At 52.0% G+C, this 20,310-nt stretch overlaps 9 protein-coding genes across 9 annotated transcripts in view; 2 read left to right on the top strand and 7 right to left on the bottom strand.

The window, feature by feature from the left end:
* Positions 1–852, top strand: part of VTN49DRAFT_4511 (uncharacterized protein) — a gene marked incomplete at both ends in the record, with an annotated part of 1,958 nt that extends 1,106 nt beyond the window's left edge. The window contains one exon of the mRNA XM_069412466.1: positions 59–852. Within this exon, the coding sequence (XP_069267706.1) occupies positions 59–852 (794 nt within the window). The remainder of the gene's footprint in view (positions 1–58) is intronic.
* A 245-nt stretch (positions 853–1,097) lies between these two features.
* Positions 1,098–2,293, bottom strand: VTN49DRAFT_4512 (uncharacterized protein; the record flags this gene model as incomplete). Its single annotated transcript, XM_069412467.1, has 4 exons — positions 1,098–1,442; positions 1,491–1,615; positions 1,668–2,098; positions 2,151–2,293. 4 exons carry the CDS (start codon positions 2,291–2,293, stop codon positions 1,098–1,100), a joined length of 1,044 nt encoding a protein of 347 aa, XP_069267707.1.
* Positions 2,294–4,086: 1,793 nt separating this feature from the next.
* VTN49DRAFT_4513 (uncharacterized protein) lies at positions 4,087–6,319 on the bottom strand (the record flags this gene model as incomplete). Its single annotated transcript, XM_069412468.1, has 2 exons — positions 4,087–4,213; positions 4,266–6,319. 2 exons carry the CDS (start codon positions 6,317–6,319, stop codon positions 4,087–4,089), a joined length of 2,181 nt encoding a protein of 726 aa, XP_069267708.1.
* A 1,409-nt stretch (positions 6,320–7,728) lies between these two features.
* Positions 7,729–9,274, bottom strand: VTN49DRAFT_4514 (uncharacterized protein; the record flags this gene model as incomplete). Its single annotated transcript, XM_069412469.1, has 4 exons — positions 7,729–8,577; positions 8,630–8,793; positions 8,848–9,193; positions 9,242–9,274. 4 exons carry the CDS (start codon positions 9,272–9,274, stop codon positions 7,729–7,731), a joined length of 1,392 nt encoding a protein of 463 aa, XP_069267709.1.
* An 874-nt stretch (positions 9,275–10,148) lies between these two features.
* On the bottom strand, positions 10,149–10,836 carry VTN49DRAFT_4515 (uncharacterized protein; the record flags this gene model as incomplete). Its single annotated transcript, XM_069412470.1, has 4 exons — positions 10,149–10,182; positions 10,250–10,419; positions 10,487–10,579; positions 10,630–10,836. The coding sequence occupies 4 exons, from the start codon at positions 10,834–10,836 to the stop codon at positions 10,149–10,151; spliced, it is 504 nt and encodes a 167-aa protein (XP_069267710.1).
* Positions 10,837–10,866: 30 nt separating this feature from the next.
* Positions 10,867–11,659, bottom strand: VTN49DRAFT_4516 (uncharacterized protein; the record flags this gene model as incomplete). Its single annotated transcript, XM_069412471.1, has 7 exons — positions 10,867–10,933; positions 10,989–11,041; positions 11,092–11,114; positions 11,172–11,192; positions 11,394–11,479; positions 11,546–11,577; positions 11,633–11,659. 7 exons carry the CDS (start codon positions 11,657–11,659, stop codon positions 10,867–10,869), a joined length of 309 nt encoding a protein of 102 aa, XP_069267711.1.
* Positions 11,660–11,893: 234 nt separating this feature from the next.
* VTN49DRAFT_4517 (uncharacterized protein) lies at positions 11,894–12,870 on the bottom strand (the record flags this gene model as incomplete). The annotated part of the gene is made up of 3 exons (XM_069412472.1): positions 11,894–12,142; positions 12,238–12,311; positions 12,663–12,870. The coding sequence occupies 3 exons, from the start codon at positions 12,868–12,870 to the stop codon at positions 11,894–11,896; spliced, it is 531 nt and encodes a 176-aa protein (XP_069267712.1).
* Positions 12,871–14,904: 2,034 nt separating this feature from the next.
* VTN49DRAFT_4518 (uncharacterized protein) lies at positions 14,905–16,229 on the top strand (the record flags this gene model as incomplete). The annotated part of the gene is made up of 2 exons (XM_069412473.1): positions 14,905–15,188; positions 15,245–16,229. The coding sequence occupies 2 exons, from the start codon at positions 14,905–14,907 to the stop codon at positions 16,227–16,229; spliced, it is 1,269 nt and encodes a 422-aa protein (XP_069267713.1).
* Positions 16,230–17,213: 984 nt separating this feature from the next.
* VTN49DRAFT_4519 (uncharacterized protein) lies at positions 17,214–20,211 on the bottom strand (the record flags this gene model as incomplete). The annotated part of the gene is made up of 3 exons (XM_069412474.1): positions 17,214–19,821; positions 19,883–20,137; positions 20,195–20,211. 3 exons carry the CDS (start codon positions 20,209–20,211, stop codon positions 17,214–17,216), a joined length of 2,880 nt encoding a protein of 959 aa, XP_069267714.1.
* Positions 20,212–20,310: the final 99 nt, after the last annotated feature.

Consider the following 20,310-nt stretch of genomic DNA (forward strand, 5'->3'; position numbering starts at 1 on the left):
GAAAGAAGAAAATCATTGAAGTAGAAAGCAAATAGCTAAGTCGATCGCCGAGCGACAGTGGACTGGGAACACCCCTCGGATGCTCAGCAAGGTCAGGACTACCTCTTCCTGCTGTCACGACTACGGGCAGCACTTCCCTCACCCGATTATATCGTCACAACGGCACTGCCCGCGGGGGAATGGGCTCTGCGATACATCAACCTGTCCCTGGTGCAGCAATATGTCGATCTGATCCTGGTCATGTGCTACGACTTCTCCGGGCCATGGGGGTCCCGAACAGGACACCAATCCCAACTCCTCTCCCCTCCACAACTCTCATCAACAACAGACGACCCGGATGGAGACATTGACGACGCTGCACACTCCCCCAACACCACCACCCCCACCACCGACGACAACTCCGACGCCGCCACCGACCCCTCCGGCGCCGGAACAACCACAACGGGGGAAAACACCCTCTCCTGCCACTCCGCCATGACCTACATCCTCTCCCAGGGTGTCCTCCCCCGGAAACTCCTGCTAGGCATCCCCGTCTACGGCCGATCCTTCCTCGGCGCCACGGACGTCAACCAACCCTACACGTCCGCAGGAGGGGAGGACGGCGTCTTCGACTACCGCGACCTACCTCGCCCCGGCGCCCGGGAAGCGCATGATGATGTCGTCGTGGCGGCATACTGCGTCGGCGGGGATGGTGGGTTTGTCTCGTATGATACGCCCAAGACGGTCGAGCAGAAGGCACGGTTTGCGTCGAGTTTGGGGTTGGGCGGGTTGTTTTATTGGCATATTGCAGCGGATAAGAGGGGGGTGGAGAGTTTGATTGAGACGGGGTATAAGACGTTGCATGATATGTGATAACTATCCTTATCACCTTATCAATCGGTTTGGAGGTGTATATGTTTATCATTCGTGATCTTAAACCAAAAAAAGAAAAAAGCAATGGGTGGGTGGATGTTTGATACCAATATTGTTATTATATTGACAAAATGAAATGCATTCCTATGTCCAAATACCATTAGGTATATAAACAAAAGAAAAATTAAATACATGACCGTAGACATGAATATCACATCCAAAAGTCCTGGGGTATAGAAAAGTTTTTAATTCTCATCGTCGTCACCACCTCCCAGCAACAGATCCGCCAACCCAGACTTCTCCAGCGGCTCCGTCAGATTCAAGCTCGTGCGCAGCGTCGTCGCCGCGAGAGCGCGGGTGTAGTACGGGATGACCTCCCCGTTGAACTCGCTGCGGTTGCCCTTGATCTCCAAGGGCAGCACGCCGTCGCTGTAGGGAGCATTGTCGCCGGTCAGCAGCCCGATGACGTATGTCTGGTTCATGCGCGAGGTCAGCGGCACGACGTTCTCGCCGGGACGGATGACGAGGTCGCGCAGGAAGGACTGGCCAATGTGGTGGCCGTCAACGGAGACGTCGAGAGTGACATTTCCCTAACCTCATCAGCAGCGCTTATTGACATCAAGTGAGAGAGAATGTACCATTTCAATGGTCAAATGACCCGGATTCGGAATCACAGCGCTACCGTTCATGTTGTTCCCCTCGTCATCCGGGGCAATCATGATGTTGACGTCGCGGATTTCGAGACCCTTGAGGCCATCGAGGCCTAACCATCATCAGCATCATGTCCTCTCTTCCCAAGACACAGTAGAACATACCCTTGATAGTGACCGTCTTATTAAAGTCGACATTCGTCTTGGGCAAACCTCCTTCCCTCAAATCCGGGTTGCCATAGAGCCGCAGCTGGAACTCTTTCAGACCGAGAGCGGTCGCGGTGAACTTGGTCGCGGCATCGAGATTATCCAGATTCAGATCGGTATCCACAATGATGATCTCGCCATCATTCGCCTGGAACTCGGGGACGATGGCCCAAGTAATGAGCTCCGGTTCCGGGTTGTCCGGAGTGATGAGCGAGATGGTGTTGTTGAAGGAATAAATCTTCGGATGATACTTGGATTTGTTGGTCAGGCGCTGGGTCTGGTTCGCGTGCACCGCGTTGGGGCGGGGGTTGGTGAAAGTGAGCGAGAGGACCTCGAGCGAGGATTCATTCACGTCGTGCTGGGCAATGCGGGGGTATCCGACGTAGACACTGCAACGATCAGAGATCCATTCGTCCGTCGGAATTCGGACCGGCCACTTACACAGGAAGAATGACGACGAGCACGACGATGATGAATACAATCAGGTATATCCACCACCACCTCCGAAAGTGCTTCTTGACGCGAGCACCAAAGCTGGTGCCGGTGACGGCCACATTCTGGGCTTCAGGCTTTCCGTCCGACATGGTTTCGGCGGGGACTTGTTCTGCCAGATTAGCTCTCACGATACGTGCACAGACTCAACCCAAACCATGGTACATACATTAGGAACTTGAGTATATCAAAGCTATATCGGTGGGTGATATCCAGAACCGCCGGCACCAGGCGGGAAGAAAGCGAGAGAAAGAGGAAATAAAAGGAGCGAACACGACAAATCTCACCCTCGGTAAGACGCCAAAAATCTGGACGATCCTCGCACTCGGGCTATCACATGAATCCTGTCAGTGTATGCACGAACTAACCTAGGACCAGCGAGTGGCCAGTGGGAGTGCAGCCAACAAGAAGGGCTAGTGGTTCAGGAGCAACAAGCTCAATGGCTTACCGAGTCAATGCGTCCAACAAGACGATCACGAACTGGGGAAATTTTCCTCCCGCAATTGTGCCCCAATGCCCGCAATAGAGACTCAACACCGCTTCCTATCCATCAACCGACCTATATAGATCAGAGAAAAAAATTTGATGCCACTCTACAACCCTATTCCCGCCCCCTGCGTTTGTGTGTGGCAACAGGGAGGTTCAGGGTAGGATTCGCCAAACTTCCCTTTGCGGCTAAGCTTCTCCGCGTTAGTTCCTTCCCCCGCAAATCCAGCGCCTCTTGCTCCACATGCGACCCTGATCGCAGGCTCGCAGTGGATTTCTTGGCTGAGCTTGATTGCTGATTGGATGGCCTTGCCACTACGGTCGGGACTTTTACGGTTTTTGTCTGCGTTGCCGTCTGGTAAATACGGTAATGAAAGAGGTACCTTTTGTATGGGATCGACTCGGACGAGAGAGGTTCCGGGTTTTCGGTCGTGACGGGTACGGTACAGTCTGAGACGAACCTCGAGCAGTCTACGAGCTGGCGGGCTTGGATGGCCTCGTATCTTGAGACTGGCATTAATAATCACGAAATAGAAGCGAAAAAGAAGCGAAAACGAAACGAAAAAGAAACGAAAATATCGGAACGTTGCCGAGGTCGAATCCTGAAATCATATCTGCATGAACCATGCAGGTCGTACATACGACTTGTATAACTCTGCAAGGCCGCCACCGACGAGCACGACGTGCAGATACTGAAAAAAACTTTACTCCAGAGAAAGAAAAGAAAGAATTGCAGCGTCAATGCAACGTAATATCTTGCATGTACCTAGTTTTTGTGCGCGCTATCGAAACGTATGTATACAAACAGAGAGACATGAGACCCGGCACGAGGAACGAATGGATGCGCCTATGCGCAAAGACAAAAATGAAAAAGAGGGCCATCCGGTGAAACGAAGAAGAAGAGAAGGAAAAACGAAAAAAAGGGAAATCGCAGCGAAGCTTCGACAGGAACGGATCAGAAAAGAAGAAAGGGTATCGAGATGGTAGCCTAGGAACAGAAAAAAAGAAAGTATCCAAAACCGGTCGGATACCTCCATAGAACAAAATCATCAGTGCCGGCAGAGAAAAAAAAAAAAAAACGGCAACGAAAGAATCCATGACCAAAAATCAAAATCTCTCCAGAGCTTCGCTGCGAAAAGTCATCAAACAAAATCAAAAGGAAAAAGTCAAAGGAAAAAGAAAAAGCAGGATGGAAAGAATAGAAGTAAAGGAAATGAAACTCCCGTGTCGACGGTTCCAATGCAAAGGGTTCCACGCCCACGGACCAAATGCCAGAGGAACGCAACCCTCTCCCGGCCTGTACAACGCACGACCATCTCGGGTCGGCAGAATGTATCCAACATAGAACCAGAACAACCGCTCTTCCTCGCATGCCGGATAAAACACAAAAAGAGTCAAGTTATTTTCTCCGCCCAAAAATGCTGCGAGTCCGAGACTTGCTGCGAGGCTTCTTCTCCGGCGTCGTCGACTGGCGACCGCGAGGTGGGTTGGACTCGTCGTCCGACATGTACTTGTCTTTGTAGATCCTGCAAACCAGTCAGTGCGAGTCGTGAGAATCAGAGATCTTTAAAAACGTACCAACTATTCCCAACCATGCTAATGCCCTTCGCCGCAGCCATCCGATAGTACTTGGCTGCCTTCTTGAGGTCCTTCTTGCAACCGACACCCTCCGCATAGCAGTACCCAGCTTCCGCCAGGGCATCAGCATCTCCCCACTGTCCGGCAATCTCGAAGCATCGCAGAGCCAGAGCCTTATCCTGCTCAATGCCCCATCCATTGAGATGGCTAACACCCAGCTCATACAAGGCGAGGGCGAATTGGGCGCGACGGGCTCGGATCTCCGCGGCATCTTTACCTGACGCATTCTCCTCCTTCCCGTCAGCCAGCTCCAACCCAGCCGAGTCCACAGCCTTGCGGAGCCACTGGACGCCTTCCCGCTGGTTGGGTTTCATGCCCCAGCCATGCCGGCAAGCCAGCGCGTAGAGCAGCATGGCCGTCGGATGGTTGTGCTTGGCTGCGATGCGGAGATGATACGTCGACTCCTGCAGCGCTCCTTTTTCATGGCACTCGATCCCCTTCTCGACATGTTCCTCCACCGTCATGCCGGCCACAGAGACTCCAGTGGTGGGTCGGTCATTGGAAGTAGGAGGTCGCAAATCATTCGAGGGACGCACCGTACTGTTGGAATCAGCCGATGTCGACTTGGTATCCTCAACATCTCTTTCGCTGTACGACCGCTGGATACCCGGCCGAACGCTGAGATTGCCATCCCAACCAGGGAGGTGATCAAAGGATTGCCGATGGGAGAGACTCGTGGATTCCTCATCCCGCATCGACGACTCCCCGTCACCAAGTCGCGGTACTGCCGATTTCGGAGGCTCCGGAATTGGCGACCGTGATCGCCGAGGCTCCTTGGGAGTTTCCGGACGGGTCGTTGTCGTGGGCGAATTGATGGTTGAAGCCGCCTCGAACAACGGCTCCGACCATTCGAAATGAGGGGTTTGCAACCCAGCAAAGATGATCGAGTTCCGGGACACTTTGCGACCCCGTGGAAGGCGATATGTGGAATAAACATACGAGCTGGACACTGCGGACGACAGGTTATCCTCATCCAGCGATGCGGATTTCTCTGGTTCGGGCACCGTGATCGGTGTGGGCTTATTCTCTCGCTGAATTCCATTTGGTGTTGACGACTGGCTGGACGGTGACGCATCGTGCGAAATCACGGGCGATGGTGCCGACAAACTTGTGCTTGACCGATTGAGGGGCCGGGAAAAGTTGAGCGACGGACGGGACAAATGCGCCGAATTCGACGCCTCAGAGCTGATCGACGGCGAGCGTGGGGTCGACCGTACCATTGGCGACATCGGCATAGAGACGCCACTGCTGGACGACATTTTGCGCGGCTTGGAGAAAGTAGAACCGGCAGTGGAGCTGGTATAGTCATCATCGGAGCTTTCAGGGTGCATAGGCCGAGGAATGGGCGACGACCGCGGAGCGGACGACGCCGAAGGAGCGAGCGTCGTGGACCCTTGAGGCGTCGCAGAGTCGGCTGATGATTGACGAGACACAGATTGGCGAGACGCGCTCCTAAAGGGAGAATCATTCACATTGCGGAATCTGGCGTCCCGCTCACTTCGAATTGTAGGGTCGTGCTCGGGCGACTCCGTACGCCGGAATCCGAAGTCGTTTGATTTCTCAGACGCCGGCGGCTGCTGCGGTGCCGGCGAATCTCCGTTCCCATCCTCATTCTCTCGCGCCAATGACAGCCCACTTAATCTCGGATGCTGAGACTGGGGTCGGACCTTGGGCTCCTCTACAGCTAGATTGCATCCCGGGTCCGGGCTGTGCCCGCGTCTCCGCATGTAGTAATAGCCTTGCCGCGGCTGCGAGAGAGATCTGGCCACGCTTTGGGGTGGCAGCCGGCTCATCCGGCGGTCCCCTTGCATTGACTGATCGAGCTGGCGGGCGAGAAGTCGGCCCTGAGCCGCAAACGCATCAAGCGGGGACAGAGCGGGAGGAATTTCGCCGTCAAAATGCTCGATGCGCGGAGATGGTTGTCCTCGGCCGACCCGCGGGGTCGTCCGGCCGGACTGGTTCTGGAGATCCAGGACTGAGGGCTGACCCGCCATGGTCATTTGCGTTCGGGGCCAGCGATTATTTATCAATCCGTGCCGCTATCGAAGTAAATGCGGGGTGGAAGCCGGGTCACAGCGATCGACGAGGCGGAGGTGGTAGCAAGCACGCCCCGTCAAGAGTTGTCAGCATTTGGAGAGGAATCGCAGCAACGACCGAATCGTGGCGATGGGATATGGACCAGCAGGCGAGCGGAGACCGATGCTTAGCGTCGGATTTCTTTCAACCCAACAATGCCGGCGGTCAGCTTTCCGACTTCAGCACAGCATCCTCGGCGCGTGAAGCAACAACGAATGAACCGAACAAAAAAAAAATCGAGACAAACGAGCGACTGATTTCACTATTCAAAGAATCGAACAGATAAAGGGAGCGCGAAAATAAGCAAAGCGAAAGTAGAATCGGCGGCGTAGAGCGACTTTTGTTGGCGATTCTGAGACGGGAGGCCGCGAAAAGCAAGTCGTAGCTCAGCCGAGATCTGGGAATTGCATGGATTATGCGATCAACCCTCCGGCCTGGCGCCAGATTGCGACGGGAAGAGATCTGATCCTTCTCAAAGATCCCCGGACGCCGCCAATATGAGTACCAAGTCCAAATTTACTCGATCAGGGGATGGCTGCTTACATAATGCCTCGGAGCGAACCTCGCTGACCAATGAGCATTCAAAGCTCCACGCGGGATGCAAGCCTCCCATCTCCATCTCAGGGGCCAATCCAGGGGTTAAGCCAACCGAGACCAATAAAAAGAGTTGGTTATGATCTCAGCTCGCATTCGGGCACTTTGCGTCACAGCAGAAAGAGCCGCAGTTTATTGCATTTCCCTCAACACTGATCGCGGTTCGGGCGCCGAATTCTGTCATTGAGTTGGGGAGTCCCTGCAAGTGGTATTGCTCTCGATGTAATTGAATACACGGCCATATTACGGCGATACCCCATACGGTTAGGTTACAGAGTGAGACACCACGGGATGGAATACGATTGGTCTATGCGTGTATTCTATTTCTGATCATCTGATCATCCAAGGACAGAAACCTTGTCTTCCTCGACTTTCTGGGGAAGAAGCTAAGGCAACTGAGGTCTGGGAATTTGACAACTAAGCAACAGAACACCGGCATTGCAGCGGTGTTACGGTCCAAAAGGGAATGCTGATGCAGGAACGTCACAGAGAGCGCGATTTGATACGTGCCCGCTGGTCCACCTCCCTGGCGTGGGTTCCTGCACCGTCCCTTGCATGAGCGGAGAAGAAGATGGACTATGCAGTCTTGCAGACAATGTATGGAGTCATCATTAGTTATTGCACTGGTATGGAGTCATGTCTAGATTTTGAAGAAGAGAAAACATTATGCAAGTCTGAGAGGAGAGCAAGAAAAAACACCACTCCACATTGAACCGAACCGAGGCAGTCATCATCATACCTTCTCCCATCCCGTTTCACTGCCCTGCCCATTATCATTCCAAACCGAGGAACTTCGATACCCCAGCATCCACCCAACCAACGTGGAGGGAAGCCAATCCCCAATGATCCCATAAGAACGCGCCCCGCGGCCAACATAGACCACAGGCTTCTTGCGCTTGGTTCTTCCAAATAGAGTCTTCTCTGCCGGTGCCAAACAGTCGAAGATGGCATGGTGCAGAATGCGCGCGGGCGTGCCTTGAATGGCCCCCGGTCCTTTGGACGCGACCGGCCTCTGCTCGATGCTCGACAGGTAAGACGGCCCGTACAAGGCCCGTTGCTGCGGGCTCCACGCCAAAACATCGGTGCCTGGCACTCGGCTATGTGATGATCGATACTGTGGGCCGAGATCGACATTGCCCAGTCTCAATTCCACAACATCGACGTTACATGATGAACCATTCGATGGCTGGAGCAGCCGGAGCTCCTGCCTTAAGCTTGCAGCGAACCCGGAAAGGGCGCGGGTGGCAGTGACTTCGGGAGCCGCGTACGGTGCAGAAAGCGATGACGAAATCGACGGGTAGAGGAACAGGATGGTGCTGCTATTGTTTCGGTGTGTGAGGAGGGGGAGGAACATCTGAGCGATGACGATGGGGGAGAGAATGCGGGTATTGATTGCATCGGCCCAACTGGAAGCTGGAATGGTGGGTACAGGACCCGTGGGATATTCCAAAGAGGGAAGAATGATCAAGCCACTAAGTTGGCATACATGAGGCGGAATTCCCGGATAAGGATGTTGAGGTTGCGTGATGAGCGAGTAGATGCCCTGCAACGAGGGGTGTATCTCCGAGGGAGTGGGGGGGTTCTTCAGATATATTGTCAGTTAATAGCGCCGGAAGTGTGAGCAAAGAACATACCTCTGCGATATCAATATACAGAGCCCGGATATCTGATCGATTCTCTGCCTCAACCACCTGTTGCTCTTCGGTGGACTGCACAACGATGAAGACGATATATCCACGCCGTTCGAGATCCGCAGCAATTGACCTTGTCATCGGCTCGAGAGGCGACCCCGCAATAACTATGCGATCTATTCAGCATGTCATTCATCCAGCATAATCCGAACGACACATACCAACTATCTCCTTCCGAGCGCCATTTCCTGCTCTCTTGACTCTTCTTTTTTTGCCATTCACGGCTTTACTGCCCAATAGCAAAAGCCCACCGGTCCCGAAGAACGCGATAATAGCTGCCGTCCATGCCCGATTTCGAAGGACCCAGTCGTATACCCGCTCCGGCAAGGACCGCGGGGGAGGAGGAGGAGCAAGCCTCTGAATATTTCTCGAGGAACCATGTAGAATAGACGGAAAGTACTGTGATATGGCATCACGGATCGTGTTCGCTGCGTGGTCGACGTGACGGTCGATGGCCTCGGCGACCTGGGCCGAATATCTCCTTACGTCATTGGGGATCAAGGCAAGCTGAAGACTTGTCAGTAATACCCAGGATGATCTCAGTTGGGTGCTTACATAGTCCAAAAAGAACTGATCGTCGCTCGTCATGATGGGCTGTCAGAATGAAACCAACAGCAGGGTCAGGTGGTTTCGAAGACGACTTGGAAGATTTCACCATCGGATGCATCCGATAATGATGACAGCGGAGACTTATCGATACGACTCACGTGATCTGAAACAATTGGGTGGGGCGTCTTGGCGCCAAGTCCGTACCTGTTGAGCTTGGACCCACAGCCGATCAGTCGATGCTACGACGTATGGAAGTAGCTCTGGTGCTCCTCAGCATTTTTTGAATTTCCATCAACTTTGATGTTCAAACATCATGGAGGAATCCGTCGTTCCAAATGATGATGAACGTCAGTTTCTGTACCAATATGACTTCCTCGTCTGGGAAACCCACCATCTGCAAACCGTAAGCGAACCGAAGTTACCTTAAACTTGTTTCGACATCGAAGGAGCACGTCAACACTATCCGAACTTTCCAGAGGTTCTGGACTTTGAAGAGGAACCTTTGATGATCTCGTCGCTACTGGAACTTCGTTCTGAAAGACACCGCATGAACCCTGCAATATGCCTTCCCTGAAGCAACAACTAAATATCCAATCTCCGTCAACAGGCCGATGCTGTTCAGTTTGTCGTCAGCAGTAGATCGGAACATTTATGAATGGTTTCCTAACGAGAAAGCCTTCTGTTCGTATCGATACTTGCATGGAACTGTATTCTCTCAACGCTATAGGCTCAGCCTATGCCAGGTGCTATAGTTATTCGCCAAAGGGACGACGAAGTAAAATACGAGGATGAGCAGATCTACTCAAATTGACTGGTGAAAACCGAAAACTCATGCCAGAGGCTTCGTTTATTGCAAAACCTACATGATACAGGGTACATGGAGTAGTTCATATTATCCATCCCGTCATCTTAATCAATTCTGGGGACGCTGGCCATAGGAAACATAGCTAAGGGTGCAGTTTGTGGTTAGTTTAATCTCGTAACAGTAGTGTCGATTAAAGCTACGGGACTCACAAGTTGAACATCATATGAATGTCACGCTTCCGGCCGTCGGCGCGGGCCTGGCTGGCGAGAACCAAGACTTCCTCCTTGGTCCACGGCTTATATCGTGTCAAAGCGGCTAAATCAATACCCTCGTAACCGCTTGCTTCAGCCTGAGTCTGAAACCAAGCACCGATTTCTTTCTGGATACAGAGGTCAGTACCGGATCACGGCCCAACTAATACGTTAGAGGCAGAGGGGAAGACTAACAAGATGGCGATCTTTTGGCCAGACGCCGTAGGGAACGACATACTTCTCTACGCGGATATTCACAAAGCCTGCGTCCTTGAACCACTGCTCCAGCTTGACCCCGGCCAGACTTCGTAGCCGGCGCTTTCGAACGCTCCGTAGACCTCATCGTAGTATCGGCGGAGCCCGGTGCCGTCGATACTGCCGTATTGCGAGATGGGGTACCCGTCCCAGTCCTGGAATTCAACCCCGCCACCGGGCTTGACTGATCTGTTCTCCACTAGGGAGTTAAAGAAAGTAAACAGGTGGAACGTTCCGGTAGCATACCAATAGCACCGCTTGATCAATTTTGCAAAGTCCCTGATCGACATGGCCAGGTATCGCGCGTGAATAAAGTCAAATTAGTACTTGTCATTGGCCCATTCCAATTCGATGTCGTCCACCAGGAACTTTGCGTTCGGAGGAACCCTACAAATGCCTATCAGCCGAGTGACTCGATTACGGAGTTTTAGGTTAGACTGACAGACTTGGCTGAACCGGGCTCAAGCCACAACCGATCACATAGAGCAGATGGACCTGGTCTGAGCATCCTATTCATTGGAATCACCCCCGAAGGTATTCCATACCTCAGCTTCGGGATGTAGATCCGCTACAATGTGTCAGCATCTGCAGCTGTGTAGGGCCAAACTCAGCAAGGAAAGCTTACCAAAATCGATGGCCCAAATACCTGTCCCAGTAGCCAGGTCGATCACTCGCTGTGGATTCTAATTTGGGCCAAGTAGAGCTTCCGATGTAACATCTTGAGACAAAGCTCGTGCATCATGTCCAGGCGATCATTTTCCGATTCATCATTGGGGAGCAGAAACGCTAGGAAGTGGCGATCAGTGTATTGAATTGGATGGCCAGACAACAGGAGGTTAGATCTTACAGCCATCGCGGTACTTGTGATAGCGAGGACCGTTTTCATGACGGTAGTCGAGCACAGACGAGGTCAGCGATGCGGTGTATGACGACCTATATATTGAGGAACAAGCGTAAGATGGTTCGGGATCCGAGGCGCCACAGCCTTATATCACGTACAGTTCATCGCCATATGATGAGTCATTCTCATACTGTGCGATTCTAGTCAGCCACACGTTCTGATCCCGCAATGGAGGAATAGCATACCAAGGTGTCCACTTCGCTGCAGACCATATGTATTTTTCTAAAGGGAAGAGATATAAATCAACAATCCAACATTATCATCTATCTACCGCAGAATAACACGTTGTCAACGAGAAGCTTCAAACTTTTCGGTCGACACTTCTACCTGAGATCGATGTTCATATTCAGAATAGCAAAATTCATGTACAGGTTTGTATCACAGATATAGAAACATCTTTATGACATATCACAGCTTTCTTTTCTTTCCCTTCCTCGTTCTGCGTCCTAAGGCGAAATATGGATCAGAAATGATGCAATGGAAATGTTATTGGAGTTGGAAGATAGCACCGTCTTACTTGTGTTCCCAGTCTCTTTGTCAGAGTGTTCAGCATCTGGGATTTCTACAGAGCGGGAAGGCTCGGCATCAGAAGCCCCAGTTGCAGACTCGGAAGGCGGAGGGGGGAATTTCGCTGTACCAGATGATCCCGAAGGTAGCGGCGGTAAGTCATCAAAGCGACCTGGTTCCTTGGTGCACTAAAGAATTCCGAAATCTCGATGTTCGTCTGGAGCGGTCAGTTCAGGATGAGATTAGGCGGCAAATGAGCAACAGCATGCGACGTGAAACTTACGGAAATGGTGTGGTCGGGTCCATCAGCGTGCGAATTGGTGTCGTGGATGGTGGAGGTCGACCGGCTGGAAAGCCCTGAAAGTCGATCTCCGTCACCTCCACTAATGGGGATTTTTGCCCATTATGAACGAAGAGACCGACGATGTCTCCGTGGACTTTGCATTGTTGACCAATTCTAGTAACTGGAGTATATTGTCAACGGCGGTTTCGTGGCATGAAACAATGCATGTCAAAAGATACCAGTGCATTCTGACGGTATACACGGACGGTCGTCGTGAATATCCTTCCTTCGAGAGAATCAACAGCTAAGGCAATAGCAACGCCCGTAAAATCCACACCAGGTTTTTAGTTTCGATGCTGTTTGCAATATACTGAGCCGATGTAGGGTTCCCTGGTTGCGGTCTCATATGCCATGCATTGAGTGACAGTTGTGACCCGCCTTCTTCATCATAAGATACATAGAGTGCTCCTCGAATTCAACGAAACCGTGCAGAAGGAGTTCATGTCCGTTATGGGCACGGAAGTCGAGTTGAGCCTCAAGGTCATCCACAGGCATCATCCCGGTGACCTGGATGTCGGTGATGATATGGAGTGACGCGCGGAACCCGTTTGGTGTCGGCCCACTAATAATCATGAAAGGAGTGTTAACGACGCAGGTAATCTGGACCATGCTGAGATCGATTATCGTTTTAACAAGGCAAGAAATGTGGCGAAGCTAACCGACGATCTTTGTCGAACGGAGTCGACCCGAGTTTAAGTATTGGACAGCCGGGCTCGCAAAGATTCTCGGTTGATACTGGACTCTGGAGCCACAAACCACATATGCTGGGACCGCAACTGTTTTAGCAGTTTACGGTCTCATCATGGGACGTTGGGACACGGCAGGAGGTCCAGTTGAATCCGAAGGCATTGACACAGTTGTTCTGACGCTCAGGGGGATGGTCAACAGAACCCTGGTGCTAAAGGATGTTTATTTTTCATCAAAGAATGGGTTGAATCTAATCAGCGTGCCCCAGCTCCTACAGCAGCGTTATTCACTGATCGCACATCCGCAGAACGCCTCTCTGCCACGTCGAGGGCGAACTGTGGGTGCTGCACATCATAATTCAGAGGATCTTTTGATCCTGCGCTGCCATATGAGCCGGAAAGAGTGCCTATCCAAGGTCAATCTGGCTGGCAATTCTACATCTATTGACAAAGATTCTGAAGAATGCTCATCGATGGAGGTGGATGCGGGTAACTCATCCCCACGACTTCATGCAAAGCGGATTTCGAGGTAATCCATTCTGACATTCTTGAAATTCGGTCAGCAAAGACGGATCTAACTACATCATTACCTTACAGATAACCGTTCAAGAGGTACGTGGGCATATCAAATGGCTAGAAAGACGCAAGCCCCTTTGTGTTTTTTGCAAAGACAACTCTGTGATTTGCATTTACGTCGACGATTTTCTCATTGCCGGAGCAAATCAAGAAGATATCGATAACGTTCACCTAAGTCTCGGATTCTGACTTCGAAATGAACGACTCTGGAATCCTTCCCTCATTTCTTGAAATCGAATTCGACTATCATAGCGATGACTTTGTTTCGATCCATCAATATCGATATATCGATGAGAGATGCGGGGAAAGGGGCATGACATAACGATGAGGTCAACCTATTATTTCCAACATTTTCTTCTCAGGATTGCACGAACAGGGCGATACTGGAGATGAAGTACTCATGGGAACGCCTCTGTCGGAAATATCAGGAAACTTTTAACAATGATTTATTGATGAAGCCGAAGGCAATTCAGGCAGCCGGAAAAGCAGACTGCAATGATATTTCCTACTAGAATTGAAGAGGGCTTTGCGCGGGCAAGACTACTACTTGCCTAGTTATATTATCGCCCTCCTTGAGGAGATCCTGGGGGAGGAGAATGAGCAAGGCTGACAATAAAATACTGTAGACTAGATACTACGGATACAAGTACAGGAGTAGTTTTCATCTGCAATTACGTAGTCGAAGGAACCAGGTCCATTGGCTATGCGCGTCAGGATGGAGAGAGCTGTTTGAAGGATGGAACTTGCTGGACTGCTACCTATATAATAAAGGACTAGGTAGGGAGGCGGCATATGTATGACCTATGAAGGGACCGAGGGAAACTACGGGTAGGACTTGGGTTAGGGTTTCAGTAAGTCACGTGCAGCGGGCAGGATAAATTTTATCACGTGACAAACGGAAACCGCCAAGACCGAGACCCACCCCGTAGCCTGACTGGGCGAGATCCGATCGCGTGCGCGTCCCATAGATTTAGGCCAAGCAGCGATAGCAGGCAATTGCGGCTTCGCAAGGGACCCTTTATCCCGGAAGCTCGGGCTGTGTTGCGCCGCCGGCAGAGCCTAAACCAACGATTATTGTGGCTTCTTTCTCTGCGTTTCTCAGTGCAGTCGCCAGATCTGACGCGCTGACGTGTCCATTCGATGCCTTGAGATTTCGGCTCTGGTCTTTCATCTGATAACTCCGAGTCGATTACAAAGCTATTTCTAGATCCATCTACATGAAGGGAAAAAAAAAAGGTTACGATGGAGTATTTTAACGAAAGATGACGGCCTAGTTTTGCTCTGTTTGAACTGTTGCAGTTCGGCATAGTATTCGAAGAGTCGAGTTTCCAGTGAGCAGAGCAAAATGCGGGAGATCGACCCTCTAGTGTTTGAATATCAACATGAAAAGCATCGGCCACGAGAGTCCGAGGCCCTCTACACGCTGCGCAAGGTGGCTTCGCTGGTGAAGCCGATCATGCGGCAGCGAAGCTGGAGGGTCGGGACGCTGGCCGAGTTCTACCCAAGCAACCCGAACTTGCTTGGGTTGAACATTAATTCAGGGCAAAAGATCTGTCTCCGTTTGCGATATCCAGGTGATGAGCGTCAGTTTCTGCCGCTTGAGCAGGTAGTTGATACGATGTTGCACGAGTGAGTTCCGTACCCGTTCATGCAGCGAGTTTTTCTCAGGTCCCTAATCCTGTTAGGCTCTGCCATATCGTCCATGGGCCGCATAACAGAGAATTCCATGCGCTATGGAATCAACTTCGAAAGGAACATGAGGAGCTTATTATGAAAGGATACACCGGGGAGTTATTCCTCTCGGAAGGAAGGCGGCTCGGAGGCACAAAGGTCCCAATCGACGAAGTTCGGCGCCAGGCTCGTGTGGCTGCCGAAAAACGGCGAGCGCTATCCGCCGGATCAGGAAGGAAACTTGGCGGTGCACCGACACCACGGGGCGTTGATATACGCAAAGTCATTGCGGACGCCGCCCAGCGCCGGATCGACGTTACTAAGGGTTGTGGCTCGGGAACAGCCGAAGGCGAGAAGTTTGCTGAAGAGGCTTCTCGGAACGGGTTCCGGACAAAGGCTGAGGAAGACGAAGCGAATGAAAGGGCAATCATTGAGGCATACATTGAACTTCTTCAACAGGAGGAGCGGGAGCAATCCGGCCCTTCGTATATCCCTCCTTCCCAGGAGAATCCGGCTGGGCCACGGACCTTGCCCTATCCACCTCAAGAACAGTCGCCTAAGGCATCGGCTCCTCCTCCACGATCGTTATCAGAGAATCAAGTTTCCCGAGGGACCGCCACCACTGGGAATTCCTCTGATGAGGACAAGGTCTGGGCATGCCCCATCTGTACCCTGGAGAATCCACCCAACTTCCTCTGCTGCGACGCATGCGGATCTGAGCGTCCTGCCCCGTCGCTCACGGCGAAGTCGAGACTTCTCGCCGAGCAAGACTCGTCGAAGAAGCGCAACCCACCTAAGAGGATTCGGCTGGGCTCAGAGCTTGCCGCCGCCGCTGACCGTACCTTCAAACCGCGGAGGAGCGCAGTTGAGACTATAGCGGCTCTGGAGCAGAACGTGCAGAAGAAACCCCTTGGATGGGTCTGCCATGTCTGCGGAGCGTTCATGGAGAGCGAGTGGTGGAGCTGTTCAGCCTGTGGGACGATAAAGACTACGTCTTGACGTGATTTTCTGTTGCTTGCTTGTTTCGTCTAGATACCCATTTGCATCGTGACCCGGCGTTCTACTCGATATTTTACATACTCCTGTTCTGCCTACTTCATGGTACTTGTCAAGATTGATTTTCTATGTTGCCGACTGGAACTAGAAGCCTAGAACTACATATAGCGCACGGATGAACGCATTGAAGCTCTTGCCTGAAAGCGTTAGAATGGCTTATGTAATTTCTTAATATTCTGGCGAATCACATCGCTGTGGTTACTGTAGCCAATGAGAGATGCCCTCAACGACCCATCAACTTTTCTTTTCCACCTCGACTTTTCAAAATCGACTTGACCAGGAATTCTACCGGCGAGTCAGACGATGCTCGCTCCCGAAGCACTCTGATGAACTGATTTGCTTTCGAATGGTATGTTTCACGCAAGACTAAAATCCGCCACCAATACCCTTCATGATATGAGGAAATCAACCGCATTATCGATACTACTTTCGAGTCGAATATGCGCGATTCGTTCATCAAATGATGAAGAACCATTGAACCGCAAGATTTCAATAGGAAGAGCCGGAAGAGGCATGACGGGGGAGGAGCAAGCAATGAATTGCTGTCTTCTTTCGTCGTCGGTGCTTATAATGGTTCATCTGAGATGAGATCCGTGGAGATATGCGGTTTCCTTGTTTGGGATTATGATTTTCTCCTTCGTGAAGGGGATTTTGTTGTGGAGGGGTGGTTTATACGTGACTGTTTTTGGGCGGTGTTGACTAATGGTTTGTTTGAATGAACAGGAAGATTGCGTATGACAGTTGAAATTGTCCGTTACAATCGTCTCTTGAGGCTACGGTAGGCGGTGAATTGCGGTTATCACGCAAGTCGAACATTCTATGCTGTTGATAGTACATCCATGTTCATCATGACAAATCAACCCAGGTAGTTATGCTAGAATACAAAATAGATTTCCCACGCCTGAATTAGAAGCCAAAATGCTGGTATCACGCCACACTGATATACCCCCTCTTCGTACCGGACGACAACTTTTCAGCCTGCTGTTTCTCCCACGTCTCCTCATCGACATAGTCCTTTGTAGTCTGCTCTCGCACCTGGACGCCGATGTACTGCAGCGCGGCAAGGTTGAAACCCATCTCATCCTTTTGCTTCGCCAGCACCTCGCGCAGCGTGGACCGGATGCGGTCCAGCATGGGCCGCATCATCCGGCTGGCGACGATCTGGCGATGGTGCGTCTTGAGCATGAAAAAGAGGATTCGGCACGTCAGCGGAATCTCCCACTGCCGACTGGCCCAGATGTCGAGGAATGTGAAGAGGGCGGGTAGCTTCGAGAACGGGAGAACGAGGAGGGCGTCCTGTAGCGATGCGGCAGGGATCTTCTGCACGACGTTCAGCAGGTGTCGTTCGGCGGAGATGTTGCCCAGGGCGACGTAGAGCGGGTTGCGCTGCGGCGGGGCAGCGTTAGGGTTGCGCGCCTTGAGGGCGCGCCACTCGCGCATGATTCGCAGGTCCTCCATGCCCAGGTCCAATGCTTCCATGATGCGCTCGCCGGCCATCAGCGTGGTTGCCGTCTGCTTGCCGGCCTCAACCGCCTCGGCCTTCTCGCCGTCCTGCTGCTGATTGTCGGCTTCGAGCGAGGCAGTCAGGTTGCTTTCGTACAATTCTTCGAGCTCCTTCTCGCGCTCTTCCTCAAGGAACAGCTGCTCGTCCGTCTGCATCCAAATCCGGATGCTCTTGTCGTGGCTGGCGCTGACCAGGAACTCGCCAGAGTGGCTCATGGCGAGCGCCCAGATTTCGCCATGGTGACCCTCCAGCTTCTGGATCTGTTCGAACTTGTCCCCGTCCCAGTACTTAATGACGCGGTCCTTGCTGGCGCTGAAGAAGTGGTGTCCATTGCCTTCGCTGTTTGTTGGAACGAACGCGACTGCCATGACGCTGTCTTGATGTGCGAGGAACGTTTTGTGGCAGTCGCCAAAATCAAGGCCCCACAGGCGCACCGTCTTGTCGGCCGAACATGTGACAATGAGCTTACTGTCGTACGAGATGTCCATGTTCAGCACAGGGAGCTTGTGCCCGTAGAGGCTGAGGAACAACTTCAGCGTGTCCGTGAAGAAGACCTTGACGGTGTTGTCCAGCAGGGCAACCGCCAGGAGTCGAGCGTCGGGTGAGAAGCGAATGCTGAGAATATCATCAGTCACTTTTAGCGTTCGATTGTGTACCAGCTTTAAGCGCGGAGTCGTGCGCTTCGTGCCTGGGATTTCCTCTTGCACGACCTGGAAGTTCCAGAACTTGGCCGTCTTGTCTGCACTTCCAGTGACCATCGATTTGCCGTCTGGATGCACGTGTAGCGTCCACACTGGTCCGTCGTGCGCTTTGATGGTGTCAAGAAGCGTCGAGGACGCAATGTCAAACACCTCGATCTCGCCATTCTTGTTGCCCACCACGACGATCTTGTCACCAGGAAGGAATGACGAACATAATGCGTAGCCGCAGTCGAGAGTGCGCAGACAACTTTGTGTTCGAACATTCCAGATCTTCAGGCTTCCATTCGATGCCGTGGCTAGCATGCGGTCATCGGAACTGAGTGCCACCGAGCGGATATCGGTGCGGTGACCGGGGAGATCAATGGCTAGAACACGGCTGTAGTCAGTGTCTTCTTGAGACCGCTTCTTCCCGGCCGCTTCCACACTGTATGTCTCGATCTCGTTGTTTGTGGTTGCGGCCATTAATTGCAGCCTTCCGCTGCTCTTCGTAGTCATCCAGGCGAATGACCGCAGCTTTCCCCCTGTCCGCACAACAACATGCGGCACGAAGAATTCTGTGATGGGCGCGGACGCAACATCGATATCTTTTCCATCGTCCGCTTTCTCTCCATCTGCTGCCACTTTTTCTCCCTTTTCCTTCTTTCTCCGTCGCTTCCTAGCCAGGCTTTTTTGTACTTCTGTCTGTGATCGGACCCTGAAGATCTCCACGGCCTTCTCGGCTCCATGAAACCCGATATAATCCGCACGGGGATGGAAGCTGACGTCTATCGTGCGGTCTTTATTTTGCCGGTAGAACGTCCCGCGCTCCGTGAGGATTTTCTTGTTCTCCGACCCTTCCTTCTCCTTTGCAATCTCCTGCATCGCCTGCTCATCGATTGACCAGACCTTCAGCTCGCCGTCATTGCCAGCGGTGACGCACCCACTCTGATCGGGCGAAAGGCCCAGGCTCCAGCATTCGCCATTGCTCTGAGCCACATGCGTCTCGATGCAGTGTCGCGACGCGAGATCCCACACTTTGATCAGCGAATCCTTCCCAGTAGAAAGCAAGAATCCTTTCTCTTCGCTCACACCATCTACACTCGCATCAATCTCGGAGGATGGCGTGAGGAAATGCAACGAGGTAATTTGATCCGTGTGACCACGGAGTTTGAATAGACCAACTTCTGAAAGCAAATCCCACAAAATAATATCCGTATCTTTCGAACCGCTAGCAAGCCGGACGCCGGAAGGATCAAAGGCAAGCTGGGTGACCGCTGTTTTGTGGCCGTTGAACGACACGATGATTGATGCTATTCGCGAGTCCCACAAGCGGATCGTCCCGTCCTCGTAACTGCAAACAAATATAGTCAGTCAAAGCGGGCATATTTAGACTCGAATTTCTGTTCTCGTACCCAACCGCGAATACATCTTCGTCCGTTTTGCTTTGCGCAATTGCTGTTACTTGTGCCTTGCAATCGGGATCCCGCCATCGGTGCAGAAGCTCCCCTTTTTTGATATCCCAACAAAGGACCTCTTCATTGGCGCCTACAATGGCCCGCCCGGCACCGGTATTGCGCTTTGTCCCGGAGCCATCCTCGTCTGGGACCCAGATCGCGTTGGACGAGGAGGATGCGACGAGGCCAAAGGTCTTTGAATGCTCGAATTTCCTACCTCAATTAGAGCTGCGCGAAAGCCAGGTAGTTCGCATTGCGGAAAATACTCACAGATATGATTTGACCATTGTCTACCCCGTCTCTAGAGTCCCATGAACTGCTAACCACGCTCGCAACAATTTTTCGTCGCGAATTTATCGATAAGGCACTGATACAGAATTGATTAC

Source organism: Thermomyces lanuginosus (genome assembly GCF_041956635.1).
Source record: "Thermomyces lanuginosus strain ATCC 200065 unplaced genomic scaffold VTN49scaffold_31, whole genome shotgun sequence".
Taxonomy (NCBI): Eukaryota; Fungi; Ascomycota; class Eurotiomycetes; order Eurotiales; family Trichocomaceae; genus Thermomyces; species Thermomyces lanuginosus.